At 37.5% G+C, this 26,417-nt stretch overlaps 1 protein-coding gene across 9 annotated transcripts in view; it reads right to left on the bottom strand.

Moving 5' to 3' along the window:
• Positions 1-1,171: 1,171 nt before the first annotated feature.
• ZBTB44 (zinc finger and BTB domain containing 44) overlaps positions 1,172-26,417 on the bottom strand; it is a 70,001-nt gene continuing 44,755 nt past the window's right edge. The window contains exons 3-8 of one of the 9 annotated variants that reach the window (XM_017871153.1): positions 16,607-16,691; positions 13,815-13,927; positions 11,838-12,138; positions 8,780-9,058; positions 7,772-7,846; positions 1,172-2,862 (exon numbers count right to left, since the gene is read on the bottom strand). In XM_017871153.1, coding sequence (XP_017726642.1) covers positions 7,816-7,846; positions 8,780-9,058; positions 11,838-12,138; positions 13,815-13,927; positions 16,607-16,691 — 809 coding nt within the window. In that variant the 3' untranslated portion in view covers positions 1,172-2,862; positions 7,772-7,815. Of the gene's footprint in view, positions 7,847-8,340; positions 9,059-11,837; positions 12,139-13,814; positions 13,979-16,606; positions 16,692-26,417 lie in introns of those variants that run through there. The other 8 variants (XM_017871154.1, XM_017871151.1, XM_017871156.1 and 5 more) reach the window with 8 other exon arrangements.

Below are 26,417 nucleotides of genomic sequence, written 5' to 3'. Positions count from 1 at the left end.
ACTATTAATTTCTGCTCTATCAGTTGAGGAGATACACATCTTTGGTCATTACTTTTAGTATCATTCTCTGAAAGGAATCTTTCTGGTACACAATTCATACGCAAGTATGCAAAGTCAACTGACAGGTTCTCACTCTGTCACCCAGGCTTGAGTGCAGTGGTGCAATCTCAGCTCACTGCAGTCTTGACCTTCCAGGTTCAAGCAATTCTCCCGCCTTAGCCTCCTGAGTAGCTGGGACTACAGGTGCATGCCACAGGCCTAGCTTTTTTTTTTTTTTTTTTGTAGAGACAATGTCTCCCTATGTTGTCCAGGCTGGTCTTGAACTCCTGGGCTCAAGTGATTCTCCTCCCTCAGCCTTCCAAAGTGCTGGGATTACAGATGTGGGCCACCATGGCTGGCAAGGATATATCTGTTTTGAATTCTTCATTCTGTACTTATATACATCATCTGTAGTCAAGGCTACTGAAGAACTCAACATTTTCTAACCTTGAATGATTTGGCAAATTGTTAAAAATGCTCAACACACTGGAATGAAAGAGTATGCTTCTTAAAATTTACCCTCTTCCTCTCTGAACTTAATTCTAAAATGATCCAGGTAGCTTGAGGTCAATAAAATAATTTTCTTTGCCTGTTACTGTCATTCTAAAGACCAGTATTGTCAAAATCCACATCAATGAATCTAGAAGTTAGAAAACTTTTCCTTCCTCAGGATCTCATGGACTCATTACCTATGTAATGAGCTGTTTTCCCCTGTTAGGTACCTGCTTTTCACTCCCTGGTTGTAAGATATCATCAAAATGGCACCAGTTGGTCTCTAGTCAATAAAATACGACTTCAGAAAGAATCAGAGCAACTCTGAAAGATGCAACCCACCCATTAGTACCCAGCTTTATAGGAGAACCTGATTCAATAGCTCTAGGATTGGATGACTTTGTCTAACTAGCTGCCTTTATACTCTCCTTCCAAGTTGGGGTATGGTGTTTTTGAGTTCTTTGCACTTAAGCTCTACTTCACCAAAAATTGACATGTGCTGTCTAATGTAACCCTCTCTACTCTGTGTACTCTAAGTAGATAATTATTTAAGTAATGAATTACTCTGATGCCTTTTCTCACTCACATGACCTCAGCCAACACCACCGCCCAGCAAACAATAAATAACAACAGCAGGAAGTTTTATTCCATAAAGCATAAGATATTTTAATGAGAAAACGAAAACAAAACCAAACCTTAGTCTCATGTTTCTATCTAAAGACACTCAAAACTAGTTTTTCCCTGCCCATCCCTTTCCTAACTGCAACTTTATGTGTGATCATGTAAATAAAGGCCAGTTTAAAGAATTTTTTTTTTTTAAAAAAAGTTTAAACCTTTTTTAAAAAGATTAAACAATCAGGCTAGCAAAAAGGTACTCAATACATATTTTCCTTATATCAAACAAGCTAATTTCAGTACAATATAACTATACAGAATATATACAATACACTTATGTTCACAAAGCAAACACTATAGGCTCAGAACAGATATGAAAAAACATGATATTCACATTGATTACAATAACTCTAAAAATGATTGTAACGTTGAAACGGCACTTAGTTTACAAAAAAGGTCACAAATATATATATATATATATGTAGTCACCAAGAACTATGGTTCCTGTAAAATACTAATAGCCAGATACTAGTATATAAAATGTGAAGTTCTGACATTGTATACATTTTTTGGAAATAAAACAAAATCCAAAACCATTTCTGTTATTGTCAAAAGTCAAACATGCCAAGTAACTTAGCTATGGCCAGTGTCACCAAGTAAAGCCATACTTGAATGAGATGACGACTGGATACAAAGCTGGTGAACTGGGGACTGGCACAGTTAAGAGTTGTACTAATTCTAGGAAAGGGGTAGAAGACATAAAAACACCCATCTATGTAATTTAATTCACATTTTCTCCCCTGCATCACCTTCCCTTGAGAGTTTCACAAAATGCCAGTGCCCAGAAAGAATCATAATGGTCTAACTGGCAGGGTAAAAAAGTCCCCCTACCCCGACTTCCTTGCTGCAGGGCTACAGGCAAATATTAAAGCATGCATCAGCTACACAAAGCCATCAGTCACCCAGTTGGAAGACCATGGTGTACAGTTTCTGCCTAGGCTGGCTGCACTAGGAAGTACTCCAGTTTTTAAATGGAGCCAGATTTATGTTAGCCCTGTAAAAGACTGAGCTACTGTAGCAGCAAATATGAAATTACAGAACAAAAACAAAATTTTATTTAAAAATTTGTTACATCAAAATTTTTTTCCTTCAAACCTGTGTCCTTTAACCAAACAACAGCTTCTTCTATCACTTAATTCTGGTCTATTACCTCAATCTGACTTTCTCATTATGCTTCTCTGGAAAAAAGACACTTCTATATCCTGGAGATTAAATTTACTCTTAAAAATGGAAATACAGGAATTTTAAAGTAAAAAAAAAAAGTCTGTTGTAAAAGTTCTTTCACAAATATATATATTTAAATATTAAAATAGGCTACCTAGGATTTTTATAAAATGGCTTTTGAAAAGATAGTAGAGGCACAAAGAAGCCCTATACTATCCTCCAAGTTGGACATAAGGTGCCACAAGGGTGCCCTACAAAGAGGCAGGCAATCTCTATCTGATGCAACAGGAGGCACCAGTAACAACAGAAACATCAAATATATTATCGGGAACTTGAACCAAAACCAAATTTTGCTCTATTAGGGACTGTTGCTTTTTTAAAAAATACCTTGAGATATAAGCATTAGAAGTCATCACTTTGTACAAGGAAGAAAATGAATAAAGTTTATGATCTTACTCCTTCCAAACACCTGATGTCATTCATTTCAGGTACCTGAAAGATGAAAAGCAGTGCAACTTTCAAAACTTTAATGGACTACTCTCAGTATGAGAGACTTCACATAGCATCTGTCAACTTGAAAATTAAATTGGTAACTGAAACAAAAAAATCTCCTAGAGAAAACACACATAACCTAATCCTAGAAAAGGCTCTCTTTAGAAAGCAGGTGCTTCTAAGAACTGCAGGAAAGGCTTCCCATCTTGAACAGAGCTTCCACTAATACCAAGGGAAACAACGTGTAAAGGAGAGACGGCAGGGCTCCCTTAAAGCAGGAAGATTTCTCCTTCCTCAGCAGGTGATGTACTTTGGTAACCTCAACATTCATTTATGGGATGATTTTTAATCTGTTTTATTGAATAATGAAATCTAAATACGGCTAGATTGGCATTTGGGAAAACAAGGGCAATTTAACAAAAGTCATGACACTGGAGCTCCTCAACCCACTAGGCACCCATTTTATCAGTATGTCATCACAACTGTGCCTGGGACTTTACGCTTAATCAGCAAAATCAGTCAATTTAAAAGAGAAAGGAAATAATAGAAGAATTTGACTTTATAAACCAGATACTTTGAACAAAATTAAAATTTTAAAGTTAAAAAAATTTTATTTTTAATCCATAGTCTTTGTAAACTATTATGCACATAGAAACCTTGGTATTAGTTGGAACCGGCCTGGGTCTTATACAGTGGGGGTTTACTTAAGTAAAAGTAGCATGAACACTTTAAAGGCAATCTCAATTTTTCAGATACTGCCAAACCGAGATACCAATAACATCTGAAATCTTTGCAGAGACTATTTATAAAACATGGAACTGTTTTATTTTCCTGTCATAAAATATAATCATGACAGAGTGGAAATGTCTAGTATTAGTTTAGTAAAAAGTAAAAAAAAAGTATGACTACTGATGGTACTGGTACTACCAGTCTTCATCCCATAACTGATATAGGCTTAACCCCCCATAAATATTACAACATCTCAACTTATCGATCGTCTAAAATGAGACACCCAGAGAACAACTGTTCCTTAGTTGGGCCTGGGACTGAATCAATTCCACTTCATTGTTTAATCTGAACCATTATTGCTTTTGGCTAATTCATCTTGCTGAGGACTTTCCAAATAAAAACACTCTGTCACTATACTCTGTCAAGCAAAAACGACACTGAAAGATAAAATGAGTATAGGCAAAATAAGGAACGACTTAATTTAAATGTTCATGATTTGAGTTTAAAGCCTGTGGGACTGTGCTTAATATTCCTCACAGACATGTTTGCCACCATAGAGCTTCCTTGTTACCCCAATTTTGTTTCGCTGCTTCAGAAAAGAAAATTTAGCTTTTATACATTCATCTCTCAATAACTTTCAAAATCTAAATATATTACAAATAAAGCATCTTACTTCAATAACTTACAGTGAAAACTACATTTATTTATTACCTTTTGGCAACTTTGGGTCTGTTTCTTCTAACTGTAAACTTCACACTAGTGTTTTTCTTTCCCAGTTAGTATTAATATTCAGAAAATTTTTAATTCTCATTCACTTGGATGTCTATTTCAGAATTACAGCTTCACACTTTGCAGATGAGTGAAACAAAGTACCATACGAAAGTTTCTAATTCTTTTGTTCATCAATTCCACAAATCTCACACTTTTCAGCTAAAATATTAAAATTTTAGGATTCATTCAAGTAATAAGAATAATTCTCTGTGTGTTACAGAATTGCCACTACATTATACAGTAATGTATTTTTCAAGGACTATTAAAGCTAAAAGGGACTAAAACATAATCTGAGAATCTTCAAGATAAAAATGCATAAAATAGATAACTGGCCTCTATTTAGATTAAGAGAATAAAAGAAGAAATAAAAGAAATATTTAATACAGCTTCCAAAGGCTCCCAAGGGAACCATTTATAAACTGGGAGAGTCTCCTGAACTGGCCTTAGTTAGAAGGTAACTGAGTTACCAATAACTATGGACGACATTAGATGTGTTAACTAGTCTATTTCATTTGGTAAAGTATTTTAACATGATGAAAGGTTTTTTTTTTCTTTTGCTAGTTATTAATAACAAAGGGCATGTCTCATAACAGGGGACCTAATTACTGTAAGCCAGAACAGTTGCTGAAATGTCAAAATGTAAGATTGAATGAAGCTATTTAAACATTTTAGTATATTTTGTCTTACTGAAATTGAGAACTTAAAAAAACCGGCAATGTAACCAAAAGTATAATTACTTGAAATAAAAAAAATTACTTGAAATTCAAATTGAGAAAAATCCACTTAAATATATTTGTGGGTGATAATCTCCATCTGCATCCATTTATATAAAACTTAAAATGCCAAAAAATAAAGACCAATATTAATCCCTTTGTTTCTGAATTAGATGAAATCACTGACATGCTAGATGCTTCCACTATTAGAATATACCCTTTAAACATGAGAAGAACAATTGTAGGAGATTTAACACCCATTATCATGGGTGAACATCTTTTTTGCTTACTTCTAAAGTACATCACACCTATTTGGTAGTTAAAAAACTGAAAATAAAATCTTTTCTTGTATAAAATGTTTGGTTTTAAAAAGGCAATTTATTCTGCATTCTGAAATTTAAGCCCTTTAGATACCACAAAGTTACCCTCCTGGCTTTAAGAAAGATAGCTACGTTTAAGTTCTAAAACTGGAATATTTGTTTAGTTATACTGGTAATTTCTAATGAATGGGATAATATAACTGGCTATCTCTTTGCAATATTTTCAATATGTCCTGGTAAAAATTATGCATCTAGGCATCCCTAAGATGAATTTGAAATAAATCTAAATACTACTATATATACAATTATCCCTTGCAAATCTGTTTCCTAAAACAGATCCATAAACAGATCCAATATCCTTGAAGTACATGTATCAAGAAAAATGTACCCTCACTGAAATAGAAAAAGGCCTTTGTTTGTATCATTTTATGTTAAATTCTGGTTAGTTACTGGTATTGGTAAGATCTGGGCAGCAGACAACTAACCAGATATGAATTTTCACAGTATATTCAGATTTCCCATAAAACTTGGCAATTTGTAATTACCAGTGAAAATCTAAAGTTTCTACTTGGGAAGGAATACCCAGTGATGGGTAATCCTTCATTCTGAGAACAGAGTATCTTAGAGCTACCAAAACTGTGCTTGCATCTCTTAATGTGAAGTTTTTAGGATCGGGGATGTACTAAAAAACACTTTTAACCAATAAATCTGCAAACCATTCTTACACATTTCTTTATTCTTATTTCTTTCCTCTTGCTCTTTCAAAAAAAAAAAAAAAAAAAACCTCTTGGAACTAAGGGTAACAATGATTCCTAGTGATAATTTTACCTATTCTTGTCAATACAGATTTTAGAATTAATTTTGAGATTTATCTATTGGTAGGCCTAACAGTTTTCAAAGACCACAATGTGACATTAAAATTCCTGACCTCTCCAGTTGAGACACAGCATTACTATATGAAGTATTATAGTCTGCTGCAGAAAGTAATTCAACCCTATCAGTGAAGAAGCATAAATAGTGGGAGCCTATCATAACCTGTATATGCTGATTCTCCTGAAGAGAACACACTTCTGTTTGGGAGCACATGGGTAAAAACAAGTTCATGAGTGAGGTAAAGAACTGAAAACAAGTTAAGGACTGCAGAATATAGGCAGAGACAGAATCCTAACCTAAAACAGTTCTAAGGAATTTACTTTTCCTTTCTTCACGTTTTTGGGGAAAAAATTACAGAATTAGCCAATCTAAAAAAATGAAACAAATCACTTTAATTAAAAATATATACATTTAGTATGGTCTAGCATCTGAACAAAATTCAGATCTTGTGTTTTGACTAAAGAACTATTTTCTGTCTCTTTTCTAATCAAATCAGGTGCTCTCATAATTATTAAACTTTGGGTATCTACACAGAAACTTATTCCAAAGTTCACTGTTCATGGACTTACAAATATTTAGGATCAGTATTAGAGACGCTTTAATGGCACCAGATGAGAAGTATACCCAAGTCTAGAGGATCATATAAATTTCAACTACAGACCAGAAAAGTTTCACACTTTCGGCAGCACAAGTGGTAATATTCATTAGTTTAAGGTTTTCAGTTTCTCATTAGTCTTAACAATTTTCTTTTTTCTCCCAGATTTATGAGTCATAGATGAAAATCTTACAGTCTATATTCATCTTTTACATTGTTGCCTACATTGTGTAAAACAATAGTAACTATTTTTAATAACTTTGCAATGTCTAAAAATACGTAAGGACAATGTATCGCTGTCATATGGGATTTAGTAAACAATCTAGTTGGGTTAAGAATGTAGCCTTGGCTGGTGCAGTGATCCCGGCAGTTTGGGAGGCCAGAGGAGAAGGATCACTTGGCCGAGGAGTTCAAGACCAGCCTGGGCACCATAGTGAAACCTCGTCTCCACAAAAAATAAAAATGAAGTCAGCCAGGTGTGGTGGAGCATGCCTATAATCCTAGATACTCAAGAGGCTGAGACAGAATGGCCTGAGCCCAGGAGTTCAAAGCTGCGGTGAGCTATGACTTGGCCACTATACTCCGGCCTGGGCAACACATGCCATCCTCTTAAAAAAAAAAAAAAAAAAAGATGTAGCCTCAATCGAGAATTCTTCATTATGTCCAAAAGAGCACAATGAAAACATCCCCAACAATACATAAACCTATATATAAAACATAGAATATCTCCAATATTTTTACTGTATATGGCAGCACGCCAATATATGCAAGAGAACATATTGACCGGGCAAGGGGAAAACTGATTCAGGCAATGACATGGTCAGGCATTAACATTCAGAGACCAGGTAAACAGCAATTTTAATCAGAAAAGCAATATAAGAATTCCTACGAAGCTGAGATTTACATACTTCATTCTCCGTTCCTGGTCATTTCATCCGCAGCTTGACTGTTGTCAATCATGGTTCTTTGCCTTTGGAGTGGTACTATAAAGGTACAGAGAATGCCCATCTCAGTACCAAACTTTCACATGAAAAATCACAACAGAAATGACAAAGCTTAAAATAAAAAAAGTATGCCAGATTTCAGAAGTATTTACCCTAATAATTTTTAAGAAAGCTTACCATAAATACTTCCAAAAACAACAGGCTTTACAAAATATTATACAATGTCCTGTGTACAGCAGTAAGTATCTACTCAGGCCGACAAGCTGTTTAGTAATTAGTTTCTCATGTACCCTCTCAACTCAGGAAGGTCAATAATCATCTTATTTCCTCTCTGGCTAATGGTCTGTTGTTAGCCTACTTTTAACAATGGAAGAAGAAACTGGTGTAAGTTTTAAGTCAACCAGATCTCCTGAAGTCTCATAGTTTCTGTTTCAACATCATGTTATTGTGTACTTACAGAAGCAATCTCTCGGTTATGAAAATAAAATCAGTTTCAGGGCTCAGCAAGTGAAAAGGGAAATGCTNTTTACAAAATATTATACAATGTCCTGTGTACAGCAGTAAGTATCTACTCAGGCCGACAAGCTGTTTAGTAATTAGTTTCTCATGTACCCTCTCAACTCAGGAAGGTCAATAATCATCTTATTTCCTCTCTGGCTAATGGTCTGTTGTTAGCCTACTTTTAACAATGGAAGAAGAAACTGGTGTAAGTTTTAAGTCAACCAGATCTCCTGAAGTCTCATAGTTTCTGTTTCAACATCATGTTATTGTGTACTTACAGAAGCAATCTCTCGGTTATGAAAAATAAAATCAGTTTCAGGGCTCAGCAAGTGAAAAGGGAAATGCTTTCCCAATCTCTCCCTCCCTCCCACCCGGCTTTTTTTGTTTAAAAAATTAAATTAAATTTAAATGTACAAGACCAAGCACAGGCACTTTCCAAAAAACAAAACTGAAGCCAAATCACAAAATTACTCAATAGTTATAGAAGACAGCTCTGATTTTGGGGGGTCATCTCTGGTTGCCTCAGCACAAGCACTGGTCTTTGGCTGCTCTGGCACTTCTTCCTCTTTTTCTGCCAGCCCACCAAGAGACCCCAAGGGAAAAGTGCTTTCACAATTCTGGGTTGAGGAGACCTGTGAAATTACAGGCATTTGAACAGAGGAGTTGCTTTCAAAACCGTGTTCTCCAAGATCGTATTGAACAAGGGTCTCTTCTTGTTCTTGGTTTAAGTAGTCCGGTACTAGGAAATCACTAGATAAGAGGCAAAGGACAAAATATGGAATTAATTTTCAAGCCAGTAATAGATAAGCAACAATAAAAAGCTCTGATTTATACAACAAAATTGGGACTTTTCATTTCACTAATTGTTCGGTGAAGATTAAAACTCAGGAACTTTCCACTTACAAACTTTGCTAAATATGAACCAAAACATCCATTAAAACCAAAATGTATCCATCTTCCCTACCACCAATACATCAGGTTATCACTTTCATTATAACTTTGGACACCTTAACAGCCTCTCTTGTTCTATGTAGAGGAGTTTCTATATATAAAACAAATGTAGCATGCTCACTTAAAAAAAGATCATCTGAGTACCTTTAATGCTTAACTTTTCTTGATTATACATTGAGTAAGAGATACATAAACCTAGCTTTGTATTACTAAACTTGACATGGGTTAGTTAAGAAACTAAGTCCTTATGCATAAATGACCTGATATGAAATCTACTATACAGCTGGGAAATGTAGAAAGTAATTTATGTGTATCCTGCTATTACATTTGGCATATGAAAATACTAATAAATTATCTTTGAATCAGCATGTGTAAATGAATGCCTTGAGATTTGGTTATGTGTTAATCCTTAAAAAGTAATTATCGGTCCCCACAGGAAACACAGACAGTAAAATATACTAAAACAGTGGCTAATTTCCTTAAGTGTTGAGATCAGAAAACATTTTAAATTTCTTTATACTTTTCTGTATTTCCTAAATTTTCAACTTATAAGCATTTTTTGGTAATTGAAACTAAGTATGTGAAATAAGTCTTATCTTAGAGGCTTTATTTAAATCTTTATTACTGAACTAAAAATTTCATTATACCAGAATTGTCAATAATATATGTAATTAGACTTGATAGTTATAATTTTACTGTTCAGTATTAATAAAAAATTAAAATCTGCTCATCTGCAAAGCAATTTAGAACGCCCTATGCTGTGTTTTCTAAAAAGTCTTCAGGTGTTAGAGAAGAAGAGTGGAGAATGCAGGGCTCTGTACAGGGAAGATAAAGATAACATGAGTAGTTAACAGGAACACTATTTTAGTCCTGAACAAACTGTGTTTAATATGATATGTATAATCTAAGGTTTAGTGATATGGCAACCACACATTCAGAATTAGAGATGACTGCATTAAACAAAATGAATGTCTGGTTGAGGGGAAAAACAAAATCTATGCAGGAATAATTTGGAATTTGTTTAAAAATAAGGTTTTAAGTCAGGCGTGGCGGCCCACACTTGTAGCCCCAGCAGGAGAATTGCTTGACCCCAGGAGTTTGAGACTGTAGTGCGCTACAATTGTGTCTATGAATAGCCACTGCACTTCAGCCTGGGCAACACTGCAAGACCCCGTCTATTCAATTAAAAAATAAAAAGGTTTTAAAAATAAAGGTGATTTAAATGTAAAGATTTGGGCTGGGCATGGTGGCTCACACCTGTAATCCCACAGCACTTTGGGAGGCCAAGGCAGCCGGATCACTTTAGGTCAGGGGTTCAAGATCAGACTGGCCAACATGGTGAAACACCATCTCTACGAAAAATACAAATATTAGCTGAGTGTAATGGTGGGGGCCTGTAATCCCACCTACTCAGGAGGCTTAGATTGCAGTAAGCCAAAATTGTGCCACTGCATTCCAGCCTGGGTGACAGAGTAAGACTCTGTCTCAAAAAAAAAAAAAAAAAAGATTTGTAAAATTTCATTTAATTAGAAACTAAGGATTCCTGCAGAAGTACAATTCTTATAAACAATTTAAAACAACAGTTTTATATCTAGAGGAGGCCTTAGAAACCATCATTTAAAGTTTACATTTTATCTTTCTCTAAGTTTCAAGCTTTTTCATCAGTAAAGTGACACGTTTAATCAACAGCAGTTAGTGGCAGAGCTAGAACTAGAACCTGATTTCCTTGGATGCCCTACAAATCAGAAAGGTAATTCTATTATAAATTAATATTAAAATAATAGAGCTCTAAACTGAATGAAAATAGGAATGACTTCATGATCTAAACCATCACGCCCATTATAGTTGCTACTGAAAATTTTTCTTACTGGCCAATGGATATTCCTTTATATAGAATTTTTTTAAATAGAGAGAAGTGGTCAAGAATTTTATTAACATCCAGAGTCTGAAGTAATCCACTACCACTAAGTATCATCTGACATGGTAAAATTTCCAATAAGGCCAGGCGGAGTGGCTCATGCCTGTAATCCCAGCACTCTGGGAGGTCAAGGCAGGCGAATCACGAGGTCAGGAGATTGAGACTATCCCGGCTAACACGGTGAAACCCTGTCTCCACTAAAAATACAAAAAATTAGCCAGGCGTGGTGGTGGGCGCCTGTGGTCCCAGCTGCTCGGGAGGCTGAGGCAGCAGAATGGCATGAATCCGGGAGGCGGAGCTTGCAGTGAGCTGAGATCACGCCACTGCACTCCAGCCTGGGAGACAGGGCGAGACCCCACCTCAAAAAAAAAAAAAATTTCCGATAAGATCTATTTAAGGTCCATTACAGAATTACTTAAACCTTGTATTATTAAAAAATATCTCAAGAGGACAAATAGTCTACTTCTGCAGGAAGATATTTTTAATACCAACTATAAAATGTTTATAATTTTATATGCTTAGAAGACTCAGCAAAATTTTATCAGATCAGGGACTGACTAGCTGGCAACCTAATGTAAAAACACAGAAGGCTGCCCTAAAAGCAGGAAAAGAGAGTTTAGAAAGCAGTTTTCCTGGTTGGGTTTTTGTTGTGCACCTCACCTGCTCTGGAAGTAGTTTGCTAGCTCTGATGCTTCATGGTTCAGACTCCTCAGGTGCACGATTAAATTTCCAGAGTTGGTGAACATGGCGCCACATGTTTTGCACTCGTAAATCCGAGGCTTGCGGATAATGTGCCGGGAAACCCTCATGTGGTGTTTATATTCCCCGAAGGAAGTGAAAGTGGCACTACATATCTGGCACCGGAAACAGCGTTTACCTTCATGCTTTAGGCGATGCATCTTTAGCGAGTAAGCCCTGGTGAACTTTTTCCCACAGCGGTCACACTGAAATGGTTTAATTCCTATAAATAAAGCAAAACAAAATATCTAAAAACAAAAATAAACTGAAAAGTCATAAACTCTACAAATTTCTGAACTATATTTCTGTAGCAATAGATCATCTGAAAAGACAAAATTACCAGTAAAACATACTCTAATTCAGTATCTCAGAAAATGTGCAGAATATGTGAAAAGTCATGGCCGGGCGCGGTGGCTCAAGCCTGTAATCCCAGCACTTTGGGAGGCTGAGATGGGCGGATCACGAGGTCAGGAGATCCAGACCATCCTGGCTACCATGGTGAAAAACCCCGTCTCTACCAAAAAAAATACAAAAAACTAGCCAGGCAAGGTGGCAGGTGCCTGTAGTCCCAGCTACTCGGGAGGCTGAGGCAGGAGAATGGCGTGAACCCGGGAGGTGGAGCTTGCAGTGAGCTGAGATCTGGCCACTGCACTCCAGCCTGGGGACAGAGCCAGAGTCTGTCTCAAAAAAAAAAAAAAAGAATATGTGAAAAGTCACAAGTGCTTAAAAAGGAAAAGAAAAAGGCAGTAGGGGAGGCAAACTAGGTAATGTCTACTGAAGTTGATTTTTGAATACTTTTCTAAATCATCTATTTTACTAACTTCAAAACACAATTTAACTACAGTATGTAGACAGAACCCAAATCCCCATGTAACAGCATGTGTTATGTCATTTCATTAGAAAGGCTTATATTGAAAAGATGTGAAAATCATCAGTACCTCCTCTCTGTTCCCTATCTCACAGAGAAATGAGAAGAAGAAAGAACAATTTTAACATCTCTGAATGTAATGAGCATGACAGAACCATCATTTGATAAAATGGGTTTTTTTGGGTAATATGATGTAATATTGATAGAAATAAATGAGTTATAAAGTGTATTAATAGTCTCCTCAAATGCATTATCACAGTGTTTTGGGGAAAAAATTCTAAAACCTTTCAAAACACAATCTGCTGACTGAACAAAGTCACAGAGAACTGGTGCTAGGACAGGGACTGTAAGACCTATCTACAGAAGGGGAAAGTGAGATAGTAACTCACGCAGCTGAAACAGCAGCAAAGATCTCTTATTCATCAGAGGTCAGTATTTTACCCACAAGAATCCTGTTGCCTTCACATGTGATTACTGAACTAAAGTTTCAAATCCCTTCTATACATTTATCCAAAATCTCTCTTATGTTTTAAAAAAATACAAACTACAAAGCTGACTCATCAGGGCATACAGAGATTTAGGACTGTAGAATTGAAAGCAAATTGCAAGAAAATATTACATTTTTAAACACACTTTTATTTGGGAATGATTTCAAACTTACAGCAACGTTAATAAGAAGAACAGCACAAAGAACACCCATACAGACCCTTTTAACCCTAACTGCTTTACCATCTGTGGTTGTGCTTATTTATCTCACCTCTATGTGCACACCTAATATGTCTTTTTATTTACAAAGTACTCACTCCATATCACCTTATGTTCTTTTAATCAGAATACTTAACACTCACGGCAAACAGCTTTCTGACACTGCACCATTTTGGCAATAAACCTTAGCTAATCTGTTTTCATTTGACTTCTCAGAGTTTTTTTAAAACTCAGAAGCCCCTGTTTTCTATTTTAACTGGGATTCCAAAACAAAATGTTTATTTTTAGAGTGTTCACTTATGCAACAACAGGGAAGGTGACATTACCTGAGTGGATGAGCATGTGCTGCTTTAGGTTCTGAATACGGGTGAAACGCACCCCGCAGGTTGGACACTGAAAAGGTCTGTCGGGACCATTTGGACTTGGTCGTTCTGTACTGCTGGTAGAAGGAGCAATGTAGAGTTGGTAGGGATACTGAACATTTTCCAATCTAAAAAAAAACAAACCAAAGAAGGCAACCAGGCTCTGATTTTTAAACTGAATAAACACTGCTACAGGTCAATTTTAAACGAAAAAAGATAAAACACTTAAAGACTTTTTCAAACAGTTTAACTGTTAGATTTCAAGTTTCACTAACAATATGAAAAACAATGTCACTGTCCAGAATGCCTTTTCTTTTTTTTGAGATAGTCTCGCTCCGTCACCCAGGCTGGATTGGAGTACAGTGGCGTGATCTCGGCTCACTGAAACCTCCGCCTCCCGGGTTCAAGTGATTCTCCAGCCTCAGTTTCCCAAGTAGTTGGGATGACAGGCGCCTGCCACCACGCCCGGCTAATTTTTGTATTTTAGTAGAGATGGGGTCTCACCATATTGACCAGGCTGGTCTTGAACTCCTGACCTCAGGTGATCTGCCTGCCTTGGCCTCCCAAAGTGCTGGGATTACGGGCATGAGCCACCGCACCCAGCCCAGAATGACATACAACCACAGGACATATCATGAACTATTTTACCTTTGATGTCCTTAATCTCGCCAATTCTTTCCTTCTAACCACTTCTTAAATTTAGGCCTTCATTAATACAAGCCTGAATTAATAACTCTCTCCATTTAGCTCCACACTCCTCTAATCCATCCCTCTCACTGCATCATAGTGATCTGATCAAATCAGTTCCCTGTCTAAAATTCTGCAATGGCTGTTATCTTCAGAATAAAATCAAACCCCTTTGCAAGGCATACAAGATTCCTCACGATCTGAGCTCTCTGTACCTTTCTAGCCTCATTTTTTGTCATACTCCCCAAACATATCCTATACCACATGCCTATACCATTTTACGAAATGCAGCTAGGAAGCCACATGCTCCTCAGGGAAGCCATCTTTGATTTATCAGTGGTTGCGGTAGGCATCCTCCTATGCAGGGCAACAGAGCTCTGCAGATCACTCATGGTAATCTGTCTGTCTATCTTCAATCCTTATACTTCCTCCAAAACTGATTGAGCTCCTTGAGGCAAGGGGCTGCATATCTTATCTCTATATTACTACCATGCAGAACAGTATCTAACACAGAACAAACAACCTGATTAATACGTGAAAATAAGGAGTCTAGGCACACTGTTGTTTGTTTATGCTTTCATTAATCCACAAGTGATTCCGGTTGATAACCTCCCCTACCAGGTTTAGCTATTCAAGAAAAATAAACCTAATTTGAGTCCCTTGAATCTTTCAAGTTTTCAACAAATACAGTTTTTAAGATTGTCCTGGACCTTCTCTGAGGAAGAATGCAATCATTCAGTGGAGTCTACATTCAGTGGGTGAGACACAGATAATAAATAATCAAGGAAATTATCAGAGCAGAGAATTAAATTAGAAGGATCTAATAGTGATTGGGCGCTGCTTGAGACTGGTGGTCAGGAAAAGCCTCCTTGAGAACTGATACCAAGACAGTGATCTGAAGGTCAAGAATCTGGAGCCAACACTGCGAAAACTGAGAGAGCAAGCTTTTCAGGCAAAGGTCCTAGTGACAGAATGGCCCAAAGGCAGGAACAAATACGGAGTACTCCAGGAACTGTGAAAGAAGGTCTATGAGGCTAGAATGTAGTGTAAGAGGGAGACTGGTCTGAAAGGAGTTAGGCAGAAGTCATATCATGTAGGGCTTTAGAAGGCACAGCAAGGCCTATAGATTTTACGTATGAATAAAGAATGTTAAGAATCTATAGCTTAAAACAGTGATATAATCTGACTAATTAAAAAAGAAAAGATGATTTTGGCTGCTACGTGGAAAACGGATTCGAACTGGGGAAGAATGCAATCAGAGGCTAGTTTGAAGGCTATTGCAGTAGTCAAGGCAAAAGATGGTGGGTGACTTAAGAGTAGCGTGGCTACCGTACAGATTGGAAAAGTAGACAAGGATATGTTTTATAGGCAGAGTTAACAGGACTCACTTAAGGATTAACTAAGCAAGGAGGGAGATGAAGAGTGGTAAGGAAAAAAGATTAAGAATAATCCTCAGAGATTTTGCTTGAGAAATTAGGGGATGATGATGCCCACTGAAATGGGAGAAAGGCTGGAGAAGCAGGATTCAGACAGGGAGTCAGAAATCAAGAGTTCTGTCTTGGCCTTGTTAAATGTGAAACGCCCTTTGTACGTTTATGTGGAAATATCAAGCAGGGAGGGAGTTATGGGTATACAGATCAGACTTTGGCAGACGTTTTTCACAGCAGTCCATACAGCACACATTCTGACTTTGCACACCATACAGTCTGTTTCAACCACTCAACTCTGCCATCCACAAACAATATGTCAACAAATGAGTGTGGTTGTGTTCCAATAATACTTGATTTACAAATAAAGGTGGTGGGCTGGAACTGGCCTGCGGTTCATAGTTTGCCAACACTTGATACAGATATGATTTAAAGCAACGGAACTAGGCAGTTTTGGAAATGCTGGGGAAAAAAAGCCTTGTACAGGTGCTCTAATTTATAATGTGATGATGCTACTTCATTACTCTGAAAAGTATACTGAAGTGAAGTTGTAATACACTTCTACAACTCTGAGATGAAATGCTTGAATTTGGAGTTGTAAACACAACCCCTACGAGGTAACGAAATGCTGTCAGTACTGACCGGTCGTCATCATCCGGAGGAGCGGCAGTGCTAGACGAGCTTTGAAGTGTAGGCAACCCCTCCGAAACGCCTTCATCTACTGAGCCTGGGAATAGGAGAAAGACGACAGCTGTAATCCTTCGGTGTGAACAAGCCAAGACTGTCACTGAAAGCTGTATTATGTCTAAGCTTCTGACATATATTATCTAGTGGTCATATCCTGAATTATTAATCCAAAGTAGTGTTCTATATTTTTAAATGTTTGTGATTAAAAAAAAATCACATGGAAGATAATAGTCTTATATTATTTAAGTTCTTTTAGAAATATTTCTTTGACACATTTCAGCACGTAAGCAGGGCAATTCAAAAGCAAACAAAAATCCACATAAAACTGAATAATTAACCATTTAAGGAAACACTGACATTTTTATTTTTTAAAACTTAAGACATACAACTTGTGGTGCAATTTCTATACAGAATTTAAGATACAGTGAACACCCGGGCAACCTCCACACGCAAGCCACACGAAAGCACCGCCAGCATCCTGGAAGTCCACATTCATCCTTCCCTGATCATACATCCCTCCCTTCTCCAAAAGCTTATGGTTATCATTTTCCTCCTCCCATTCCCTCACTTTTAAAAGTAATTTTATCTTGAATACAAGTATCCATAAAGTAGGTGTTCGTTCTTGCTGAACACAGCTTTGGTTGGACTAGGGCTGCTTCTGCCCTACAGTGGCAGAGTTTAGTAGCTTTTGGTTGTGACAGAGACCATGTGGCAGTTAAGTCTAAAATAGTTATCATCTTGCCTTTAAAGGAAAGTTTGCCAAGGCTTGCCATAAACAATACTTTTTAGTGTTGTCTGTTTTATAGAAACTGGGTCATACTATATATTTTCTTTTTTCTTGCTTCTTTCCTCCAACATTGTGGACTCATCGTTGTTACATGTAACCAAAGTTTATTTTCATCGTTTATAATAGTCACCATTTTCCATTTTACTCTTTATGGACGGATTTTTGGCTATTAAGAACAATGCTGCTATGAATATTCTTAATGCACATGAGCATGCTTTTCTCCACGGTACAGACTTAGGAATGGAAGTGGTATATAAGTAGGAATGGAATTGCTAGGTCACTGAATACATTTATCTTCAACCTTATTAGAAAATACTAAACTCAGGCCGGGCGCGGTGGCTCATGCCTGTAATCCCAGCACTTTGGGAGGCCAAGGCGGGTGGATCACAAGGTCAGGAGATAGAGACCATCCTGGCTAACACAGTGAAACCCTGTCTCTACTAAAAATACAAAAAAACTAGCTGGACATGGTGGCGGGCGCCTGTAGTCCCAGTTGCTGGGGAGGCTGAGGCAGGAAAATGGTGTGAACCTGGGAGGCGGAGCTTGCAGTGAGCTGAGATAGCGCCACTGCACTCCAGCCTGGGCGACAGAGCGAGACTCTACCTCAAAAAAAAAAAAAAAGAAAGAAAGAAAAAAGAAAATACTAAACTCTTTCCAGAGTAACTGTACTAAATTCACATCACTGCTAGTATATCAAAGTTATGTTGTTCTACATCCTTACCAACACTTAATATTGCTGGATTTTTAAGTTATTACCACTGGTTTTTACCAATCTGGTGTATGTGTTACAATATTTCATTGTGGTTTGAATTGTATTTCCATTTCCCTTATTACTACTGAGGTGAATCTAGTTTCACATATTTATTGAATCTCCCTTCCTCCCTCTTTTGTGAAATGCTGGAGTTGTCTGCCTTTTTAAAGAGTTCTTTTCACGATTTGTATATAAGCCCTTGGTCAGTGATACATACTACAAATCTTTCCCCGTCCCATGGCTTTTTTTTCTTACCCTTTCTAAAGGCTTCTTCTGATGACCCAAAGTTTAACATTTTAATTTAATTTTTTTCTCATTGTTATGGCTTTTCGGTTTTTTTTTTTTTTTTGAGACGGAGTCTCACTCTGTTGCCCAGGCTGGAGTGCCGTGGTGCGACGCTGGCTCACTGCAAGCTCAGCCTCCCGAGTAGCTGGAACCACAGGCGCCCGCCACCACACCCGGCTAAGTTTTTGTATTTTTAGTAGAGACGGGATTTCACCGTGTTAGCCAGGATGGTCTCCATCTCCTGACCTCGTGATCCGCCCACTTCAGCCTCCCAAAGTGCTGGGATTACAGGTGTGAGCCACGGCGCCCGGCCTTTGGTCTTGTTTTAAAAAAACATTTCCCTATGTGAAATTATCTTACGAAAAAAATTCATGTTTTGCCTGATGCTTTTTCTTTAACCCATCTGGAGTTGCCTTTGTGACTGAACATGTCACGAAAGGTCTGCCCTCTGCTCTGCAGTGCCACCTCTGTCGTATGTCATCTATACATAAATACATAGGTCTGTTTTTGGGTTTTATACTAGTTCCATCTGCTTATCTGTCCTTGTATTAATGCCAATCTTTAGTTACTGTAGCTTTATAATAGATCTTGCTATCAAGTAGAGAAAGTCCTCTGACCTTGTTCATTTGCTTTCTGAACATTCTGGCTATTTTTTGCCTTCTGCATTCCTATATACATTTGAGAATCAGCTTGTTGAATATAAGTAGAAAGAAATCTTCCATTTCTCCCCTTCTATTCATTTAGAAGTTACACATATTTTCCTATTTCTTTTTATTGGTTGCCTTAGAAATTAGAGATATACCTTGTTTTTCCAAGTCTAAAGTTTACTTCCTTCTGGATAATACAAAGATCCTAGAAGCTTTAACTCCATTTCCCACCACTTCTGTCCTGCCATTTACAAACTGTCTGATATTTTACTTCTTTGTTCTGATTAAGCCCCATAGACATTATCATATATACATGTTCTCATATTTACCTCTTCCTTTGCTGTTCATTCTTGCAAATGAAACCTCCCATCCATGCTCACTTTACTTCTGCCAAAAGTCCATTCTTTAGAACTTTTTTGGCAATGATTTGCTGATGATCAATTCTTTTTGTTTGAAAATATATTTCATTTATATATTTTCAAAGATAATTCTCATATTTCATTTATATATTTTTCAAATATAATTCATTCTTGAAATATATTTTTACTCTGTGTAGAAATCTAGAGTGGGAGCTGGGCACAGTGGCTCACGCCTGTAATCCCAGCACTTTGGGAGGCCAAGGTGGGCGGATCACGAAGTCAGGAGATGGAGACCATCCTGGCTAACATGGTAAAACCCCGTCTCTACAAAAAATACAAAAAGATTAGGTGGTGGCAGGCGCCTGTGGTCCCAGCTACTCGGGAGGCTGAGGCAGGAGAATAGCCTGAACCCGGGAGGCGGAGCTGGCAGTGAGCCGAGATTGTGCCACTGCACTCCAGCCTGGGGGACAGAGCTAGACTCTGTCTCAAAAAAAAAAAAAAAAAAAAAAAAAAGAAAATCTAGACTGGGAGTTATTTTTCTTTCAGTATACTGAGGATATCATCCCACTGGCTTCTGGTGGTATTAAAAGTCATATTCTTTTGAAAGTAATGTCTTTAAAATTTTTTTTTCCCCTGAATTTTCTCTACAATGTGTCTAGGTCTGTGTTTCTTTTTACTATTCCTGTTTGGGACTGATGTCTTTCACCAAATCTGGAAAATTCTCAGCCATTCTCTCCTCTCTCTTTAGAGCTTCCATCAAACCTACATTTGCTGTTTTCCACTCCCTTCTCCACTTTGCTACTGCAGTTTCCACCACTGTGTCTCTCTCTGTGTAGCAGTGAAGTAATTTCTTCTAGTTTATCTTTTAATTTCCTAATTCTCTCTTCTGTTGAGTGCAATGTGCTGCCAAAATGTTCACGGAGATTTTAATTTCGGCTATCATTTTTCTTTTCTAAAAGTCCCATTTGGTTTCCTTAAATCTGCTATGTCACTTTTTACAGTTTACTGTTCTCTGCAATTATTGTTTATTTATTTAGTTAAATATAGTAAGCTTATTTATTTTATATCTGTGCTTGAAAACTATGCCAATTGGCTATGTTAATATATTTCTGCTGCATTTAAAAAACACATTTTTTTTCCTGTTAGTTCTCTCTCTGCCTTGTTTTCTTGAGTGCTCTGGTAATTTTTCAACTGGTTATTGCCCTTGAAAATTATTTGTAGGAAATTGAGTTGCTGAGGTAAGGATACATATGCCCTTTTCCAGAGAAGTTTTACCTTTGCTTCTGCTAGGTTCCTGGGTAGCATTATCTACATGAGATTCACTGTTTGCGATTCCTTGGTCTGCCCACTCAAAGTCCGTGTTGTACCAGTCTGTAAGTGGGCTAGCAGTAGCTTCTCAGGGATGTGTTTTCCTTTTTCCTTTTCTAGTCTGCTCACTGCCAAGGCAGGTTTTTCTACAGTCCCCTGGAGTTTGGAGGACAGGGAGCAGGTTTAGTTTTGACAGTACTATCCCAAAGGACAATGCAAACGAGCATGCTTTCTCCGTGGTATATACTCAGGAATGGAAGTGGTATATATGCAGGAATGGAGCTGCTAGATCACTGAATACATTTATCTTCAACCTTATTAGAAAACACTAAATTCTTTTCCAAAATGATTGTACTAAATTTGCATCACTGCTAGCAGTATATCAGAGTTGTGTTGCTCCATATCCTTACCAACACTTGGTATTACTGGATTTTTAAATTATTACCAATCAGCTATGTGCTACAACACACATATTAAGCAGGGAGCAGGTTTAGTTCTAATGTAAACCTGCTCCCTGCTTAATGTGTGGGGCAGCTTTTCAAGACTTTACAACTTTACACACTCTGAGCTTTGTTTCATTTCTCCTGCTCTTTGAGTTGATCAACCAAAGCCCATTTGTGTTCTGGCAAATATCTTAAAGGCAAAACTGATTTTAGTGCTCTGATGATCTACTTGCCTCCTTGGGCCAGGCTTTCTCCCCCAATTTAACCTTGCAGTTCCTTCGCCATCTTTTCAGCTTTTCAAACAGTTTAAAGGTGAATTTTTAAAAACTTAAAATTTGTTCTTTGCTGTGGGACAGCAGGCTCAAACCACCTAGCTTATTCTCATTAGGTAATGAACTCTGCCAATTTCTTTACTGAACGCAAATTAGCTGTGTTGCACCAAATGAACAAATCTAAGCCTCTGAGAATTTTGGTCTTTTAATAGCAAACAAGCTTTTGGTTATAATATTTTAATGAAAATGAAAATGCACTAACTGTAACAGTTTGCACACCACCATATACATGTGAACATTTAATAAATATCATCTGCTAATGAACATATGGGATGAAATTACCTTCTGATGAAAATTTGGAATCTAATACTTAAGTTTCCCTCTTTGGAACACTTGAATTGCTGTCATTAGGAGACAGGCAAATTATCCACTTAAGTATAAAGTTTTTTAAAAACCTACATTTTAAGGCATCCAAACTTACTTTATTTAATCACTTGTACTGGAAAATTTGTGACAGGGTTACATTTTGCCTTGACTTCCTAAATGAAGGCTACCAAATATGAATTATTTTTTGTTTCTTGATGACTCACCACAATCCTAATGCTCATTATTATACTGTGTTCTAATATGTGCATATACTCTAAGGCTTCTGAAAATACGCAGGACTATGTGTGTTTACATTCATCCGCAATCGCACCCCCATTCTTTCTGGTCTCCCCATTCCATCCCTTCTGGTGTGTGTATATCATTTCTGTGTGTGTCTTTTCTTTTTCTTTCCCTTACTATCAAACGGCATTTCCGCTTTTCCCCTGTGTCTACTTATGCAACTTATTCCCGGGTTCTTCTGACTCGTTTTTAATCCACATGTAGGATAGAGAACCAGATAATGCTACATCTTAAGAAAGAACTGTTTACTTGTCAGTATCTTCCCATTCTCAGTTTTTCCCTTAAAGGAAAGAGAAATAAACATTAACATTTCAATCTGTCCTGGGATAAAAAACTGGAAAAACGCCAGTAATCAGACTTGGTCCCATGGACATAAAGATCTATTTGACAGTATTCTGAACTTATCCAGAGCACAGACAATGTTAAAGCTTATAGGCAAAGCCTTGGCAAAAAAATGCCTGGAGTTATGACAAGGTTAGGCCAAGAGACTGATCTCACTGACATTTGCTTCGCACTATCAGGCAGGCCATACTCTTTCTAGGAGGGAGTGGACTCTTGGTGAGGTGAGAATAAAAACCACACTGTCTGGGACTGATTCTAGTACCTTCAAAGGTTTGTTTAAAAACCTGGTCTAAAAGAGCTAAAATGCAGTACAAGATACATCTAAGTACACGGTCCTTCTTAAAACAAACCCATCTCTGCATTCTAAAATGTCTAGATCCCCTAATTCAATGTGACAGTGAGCACGCAAAGCAAAGCAAAACTACTTTCCCTCACTCATGGCTACTGAATGCACCAACAGCTAAAAATGAAAGCCATTCCAAGCTAAATGAGTTAAAACAGACTCTTAGAATTCTATGTATACTGTGGAGGTAAACACATAGTGTTATATCACTTATGCAACTATCAGCAAAAAATAAATTTTGTGTAACTCTTTTTCTTGAAATGATGGTTTTTGCAAACAACACAAGTAATCCTATGAATTGGAATTTCACTTAAACTGATTTAACAGCAGAATATATACACACACGTATATATACACATACACATATATATACATACATATGTGCACAGTATTACTTTCCTGAGGTGACAGTGATGTTTCTTAAATTCTTAAAATGAAGTTTTCTTTCTACCCTATAGAGATTCTGTTCTCAGTGGTAGTGAGAGGCTAAGAATTCTGGTCAGATGGTTTTCACCTTGTGAAACAGTAAAACTGATTCATAGAGACAATCAGCTTTGTACGGTTAAGGGCTAGCTTATCAAGACTGAGTCCACTCTCTCCCCAATTGCAAGTGCTGTATGACAGCTTCTGTTGCATCAAACTCAAGTTGCTGCTGCCACTGCTTAGGTATTCAAGACACTTACAAAGATCCCTCTGGAAAAGTAATTACAGTGGTCATCTCCTACTGAGTATTTACCATGTGCCAGGCATTGTTCTAAAAGGTTTTTCAATACAAGATCTCACTTCATACTTGAAAAAGAGAAGCATCTTCTAACATTCAGAAACAGGCTTGGCACTCACTTAGGGGTGGGGCCTGGTCCTTACAGCCATAGTATTCTCCTGGGGAACATAAACAGTCTCAGGAAATAACATAAGATCAAGTCACTCTGTGATCCTTACTACAGTGAGACTAAAAAATACTTTTATTTGTGCAATCACAAACATGCCAGTCACCCCCATCTATCTCCAGCTAAAGAGTCGCTACTGCTATAGATTCACTTTAGTCTGCATTCCTAGGTAATATTTATAAAGATATTCAGTAATAGAAATCTCTTTCCTTTCTGACATCACCAGTCCTGAGCAAACCTCACTTCCTTGAACCCTCCCTGACAGAGAGTAAGCATCCCTGAAATCACCCAATACAAGGCCAAATCCTGTGCTAAGGCCTTTTTAACACCTTCTTACTGAGAACCAGCCCTAAAAAACCCATGGTGGATAATCACCCTTGTGCAAATGAGTAACAAACTCAACTCGTTCAATCATAGGTGGTCTTTGGCTATAGGGCCCTGGCAGAAATGAAGATCCACAGCGATTCAACTAAAAGCCCTTGTTGCTTCGTCCTGGGATCCTTGATGAGAAGGCAGATATAAAATCCCTTCTGAGGTGCCACTTGCCCTTGCGGGGATGTAAGTTCATGCTAAATTAAGCTCAAATAGTTCAATGAAGCCCTTCACCGTCAGGTTTGCTTTGTTTTCCTAGGAACAGTTTTTCGGAAATATTTTGGTTATTCAGATTGTGTTGCTCTTTGGTGAAACTGTTTTCTAGACTAACACCTGCTCTGAAGATCATCTGCCTGCCTGCCTACTGTGTTTACAGTCTACAAGAGAAACTATAATGAGGGGATGAACATAGGTTGGATTAGTTCATCTGAACTGGCCCTAGAGGCCAAGTTCAGATCTTTGACTGGCAAAACCATTTCAAAACTTTACAAGGTATAACACAGATGAACTGTGAAAACATTATGGTAACGACAGAAGCTGGTGGGGGGGAAACAAAAAACAAAAAAACCCCACGTATTTCATAATACCACTGAGACAAAATATCCAGAATAGGCAATTATTAATATTCACAGTGGTTTGCCTAGGAGTGGGGATGGGGTTAGGAAAGACTAGCGAGTCATGTTTTTAAGTAACAAGGCACAACCTAAAACCAGCACTCTTTTTCTCCTTTAAATGTGTTGTATTTATTGCTTTTATTTGCTGCAAGTTAAGGATACTGAATTTTACACCCTTTCCATGGGCAAGGGGCAACAAAGGGAACCTAAAACAGCAGGTAAAATCCTATCTGAACTAATTTCACGGATAATCAAATTATTATTTTCAAAATTTGAAAATAATATACTAAACATTATATTCTCCCCATCACTAGAAAGACAAGATACCTCTAAGAGATGTTCTTTAACAAATTAGTAAGTAAAATTAAGTCCTCTTATGGAACTTACAGTGGAAAAAGTACCATGCGCATCTTGCTTTTCTCCTTCTCAAATTTATTGACTGCTTTCAATCCCCCAAGGAATTTACTTTTTTTTCTGTATGGCTTTTAGTATGCAAGTTTGGAGTTAAGATAAGTTTGTTGAGAGTGATTAGTACATGTGCCAAGAAGGCAAGGAAAAATAATCACATCAGAGTCAGGCATGGTGGCTCACGCCTTCAAAAAATTAATGAATGCAGGAACTGGTGTTTTGAAAAGATTAACAAAATAGATAGACTGCTAGCCAGATTAATAAAAAGAGAGAGAATAATCAAATAGACACAATAAAAAATGATAAAAGGGATATAATCACTGATCCCACAGAAATACAGACTATCATCAGAGAATACTATAAACACCTGTATGCAAATAAACTAGAAAATCAAGAAGAAATGGATACATTCCTGGACCATACACCCTCCCAAGACTAAACTAGGAAGAAGTCGAATCACTGAATAGACTAATAACAAGTTCTGAAATTGAAGCAGAACCTCAAAAAAAAAAAAAAATTTCAACATTCCTTCATGCTAAAAACTCTCCTGAAATAGCCTACCAACCAAAAAAACCCTAGGACCAGACAGACTCACAGCCGAATTCTACCAGAGGTACGAAGAGAACCTGGTACTATTCCTTCTGAAACCATTCCCAACAACAGAAAAAGAGGGACTCCTCCCTAACTCATTTTATGAGGCCAGCAACATCCTGATACCAAAACCTGGCAGAGGCACAACAACAAAAAAGAAAATTTCAGGGCGATGTCCCTGATGAACATCGATGTGAAAATCCTCAATAAAATACTGGCAAACTGAATCCAGCAGAACATCAAAAAGCTTATCCACCAGGATCGAGTTGGCTTCATGCCTGGAACGCAAGGCTGGTTCAACATATGCAAATCAATAAACATAATCCATCACATAAAACAGAACCAATGACAAAACCCACAATTATCTCAATAGACAAAGAAAAGGTCTCCGATAAAATTCAACACCCCTGGCTGGGTGCAGTGGCTCACACCTGTAACCCCAGCACTCTGGGGAGCCGAGGCAGGAGGATCACAATCCTGGCCAACATGGTGAAATCCCATCTCTACTAAAAAAACAAAAATTAGCTGGGTGTGGTGGCACACCTCTGTAGTCCCAGCTACTCGGGAGGCTGAGGTAGGGGAACTGCTTGAACCCGGGAAGGGGACATTGCAGTGCGTGCCACTGCACTCCAGCCTGGTGACAGAGTGAGATTCTGTCTCAAAAAAATAAATAAATAAATAAATAAATAAA

The sequence above is a fragment of the Rhinopithecus bieti genome, unplaced genomic scaffold (genome assembly GCF_001698545.2).
Source record: "Rhinopithecus bieti isolate Rb0 unplaced genomic scaffold, ASM169854v2 scaffold_5750, whole genome shotgun sequence".
NCBI classification, from domain to species: Eukaryota; Metazoa; Chordata; class Mammalia; order Primates; family Cercopithecidae; genus Rhinopithecus; species Rhinopithecus bieti.
Note: the sequence above shows the minus strand (reverse complement) of the source record. Positions and strands in the feature narration are given on the sequence as shown.